Here is a 2,364-nt window from a genome sequence, read left to right on the forward strand (position 1 = left end):
AAAAAAAAACTGAAAAAAGTGAATTTTGTATATTTGGTCCCCTTTAAGTGACATCCCATTCCTAATCCATAGGGTTCAATATGGCGTTGATCCACCCTTTGCWGCTAGAACAGCTTCAACTCTTCTGGGAAGGCTGTCCACAAGGTTTAGTGTGTTTATGGGGATTTTTGACCATTCTTCTAGAAACACATTTGTGAGGTCACATATTGATGTTGGACAGAAGGCCTGGCTCTCAGTCTTCACTCTAATTCATCCCAAAGRTGTTCTATCAAGTTCAGRTCAGGACTCTGTGCAGGTCAGTCAAGTTCATCCACACCAGACTCTGCCATCCATGTCTTGCTTTGTGCACTGGTGCACAGTCATTTGGATGGGCGAGCAAATACTTTTGGTAATATAGTGTGTGGAAGTTCTATGGTCTGCATGAAGACGATGCACCGGATTAATGTTTAATAAAAAGTTGTACTTTAGACACAAAAACCCCAGGCAGGTCAGGGCTCGGTTCAGGAGGAGGGGTGGAGGTAACAGTGTACTGTTCAGGTCTCTCCTTGGCTGCAGTGAACTGGTCATGTGCGAACACCTTACTTAGACGGTTAATAATTTATTATGTGACTGGGGCAGTTTTGTTAGTATAGTGGGTCGAAGTGTCCTCCTTGGAAAAAAAGTCAGAGAAAAGCAGATTACTTCACCTGCAATCTGACTCTGCTCACAGACAGCAGGACCTGCCCTGTTCTGCTCTGATTGGCTAAAACTGTGACTCTGGTTCTCTTTATTGGTTGAAAGCAGTGTCAGATAAATCCCTGAATCAACGACGGATTGAAAATCACAACAACACGTTCTTTGTGGTGGTAGATGAGAGTCATCCTCAACACATGCTGAGCGTCACATCTTGTAATATCGAATGAGATTATGCAAAAGTTTATGCTRCAATGCCCTTGTTTCTTAACACAAGATGAGATCTAAAACATTAACATTAAATGAGGTGGGAGATATGAATTCATTTAAGAAATGCTAACGCTAATATCAGATAAGATCTAACTTCTGAAAAAAGCACAGAAGAATAAGCTCTCACCCAGAGAATGTGGTTGGCATGAGTGGGGAGGAGCTGGCCCAGAGTTTTCACCGTGTGACACCGAGCTCTGATGAGAGTCACCGCCTGTCCCATTTCCACTGCCACATGACATACCGCCAGCATCTGAATCCTCAATGTTCCCTCCACTGTTACAGCCAGCACCGCAGCCCTTCCGTAGCCTGTGACAAAATACGACTGACTTCAATCATTTTAGACATTTTACCAGTTTTAGTGATATTTATTCTACCAGCTGAAATCCAAACCGGTGCCAGGTGTTGACAACGAAGTTGCGAATGTTTACGATGCTGATGGGTCCTCCCAGGATGTGTTTGAGTTGCGGGTGCGAGTTGCAGTAGGAGGTGGTCAGCGGAGACACGTAGATTGGATATCCGATTGGCTGGTCACAAGAAGAATTGATCATGTTGCGCAGAGCCTGCTTGGCATTCTGGATGCTTCCGCGTTCCGGGTTTCTGTTTCTCAGGAACACCAGCTCCTGCTGCTGGCCTGCCCATAGGCCTCGAACACATTCTTTATTTACCTGTAGAACAAGTGATTATGTGTGGATCAGGGCTATTCAACTGGTGGAGTGACCAAAGTTTGGCCCGCCAATTGGTTCATTCATCTCTTAAGCCCAAACCCCCGATTTTCTACTTTAATTCCTCTAAGTTCATGTATGGTATCCATCAAAACGTCAGAATCTTGGCTAGAAGCTAGTATAAACCTCCTATGCACACTCAAAACAGTTAAAATTGAATGTAAAACAGTTCAAGCTAAAACTATGAAAGTGMAAATAAAACTGGTTTAAAAATTTGGCAAGTCTGAGATATAAAAATATTTGTGTCAAATAGAAGGCATAATGGGCCTCATGCAAGAACATGTTCGTATTCTTATCCTAAATTTCTCTTACTTTTGTTCATACAAAGGGTTCGTACGAACATGTCACGTCAGATTCAACAAACTCTTCTATCTTCAGGAAAAGTGTGTAAATGAGCTGCGTAAATTCACCTGTTCTATCCAGCTGCTCGTGCACGTGAGAGGAGATTAGCATAATCAAAGTATTTCTACAACTATGTACAACAGGTAAGATATTACTGGATCATAATCCCTCCACAGAATCCATTATTGTTTTAATGTCTTAAAGGTGATTCATCTGTTAACGGTTATTTGTCATCTCTGTCAGCAGAGCTGCAGCTGCAGTCGGCAGCAAACTTCTCAGAGCACAGAAACAAGACAATCCTCTGTGTGTGTGTGTGTGTGTGTGTGTGTGTGTGTGTGTGTGTGTGTGTGTGTGTGTG

At 42.9% G+C, this 2,364-nt stretch overlaps 1 protein-coding gene across 1 annotated transcript in view; it reads right to left on the reverse strand.

Annotated features, from left to right (window-relative positions):
- LOC106533808 (pecanex-like protein 1) overlaps positions 1-2,364 on the reverse strand; it is a gene marked incomplete in the record, with an annotated part of 47,015 nt that overhangs the window by 10,831 nt on the left and 33,820 nt on the right. Inside the window, 2 exon segments of the mRNA XM_014030245.1 lie at positions 1,070-1,248; positions 1,333-1,607. Coding sequence (XP_013885699.1) covers positions 1,070-1,248; positions 1,333-1,607 — 454 coding nt within the window.

The sequence above is a fragment of the Austrofundulus limnaeus genome, unplaced genomic scaffold (assembly GCF_001266775.1).
Source record: "Austrofundulus limnaeus strain Quisiro unplaced genomic scaffold, Austrofundulus_limnaeus-1.0 Scaffold1025, whole genome shotgun sequence".
Classification (NCBI taxonomy): Eukaryota; Metazoa; Chordata; class Actinopteri; order Cyprinodontiformes; family Rivulidae; genus Austrofundulus; species Austrofundulus limnaeus.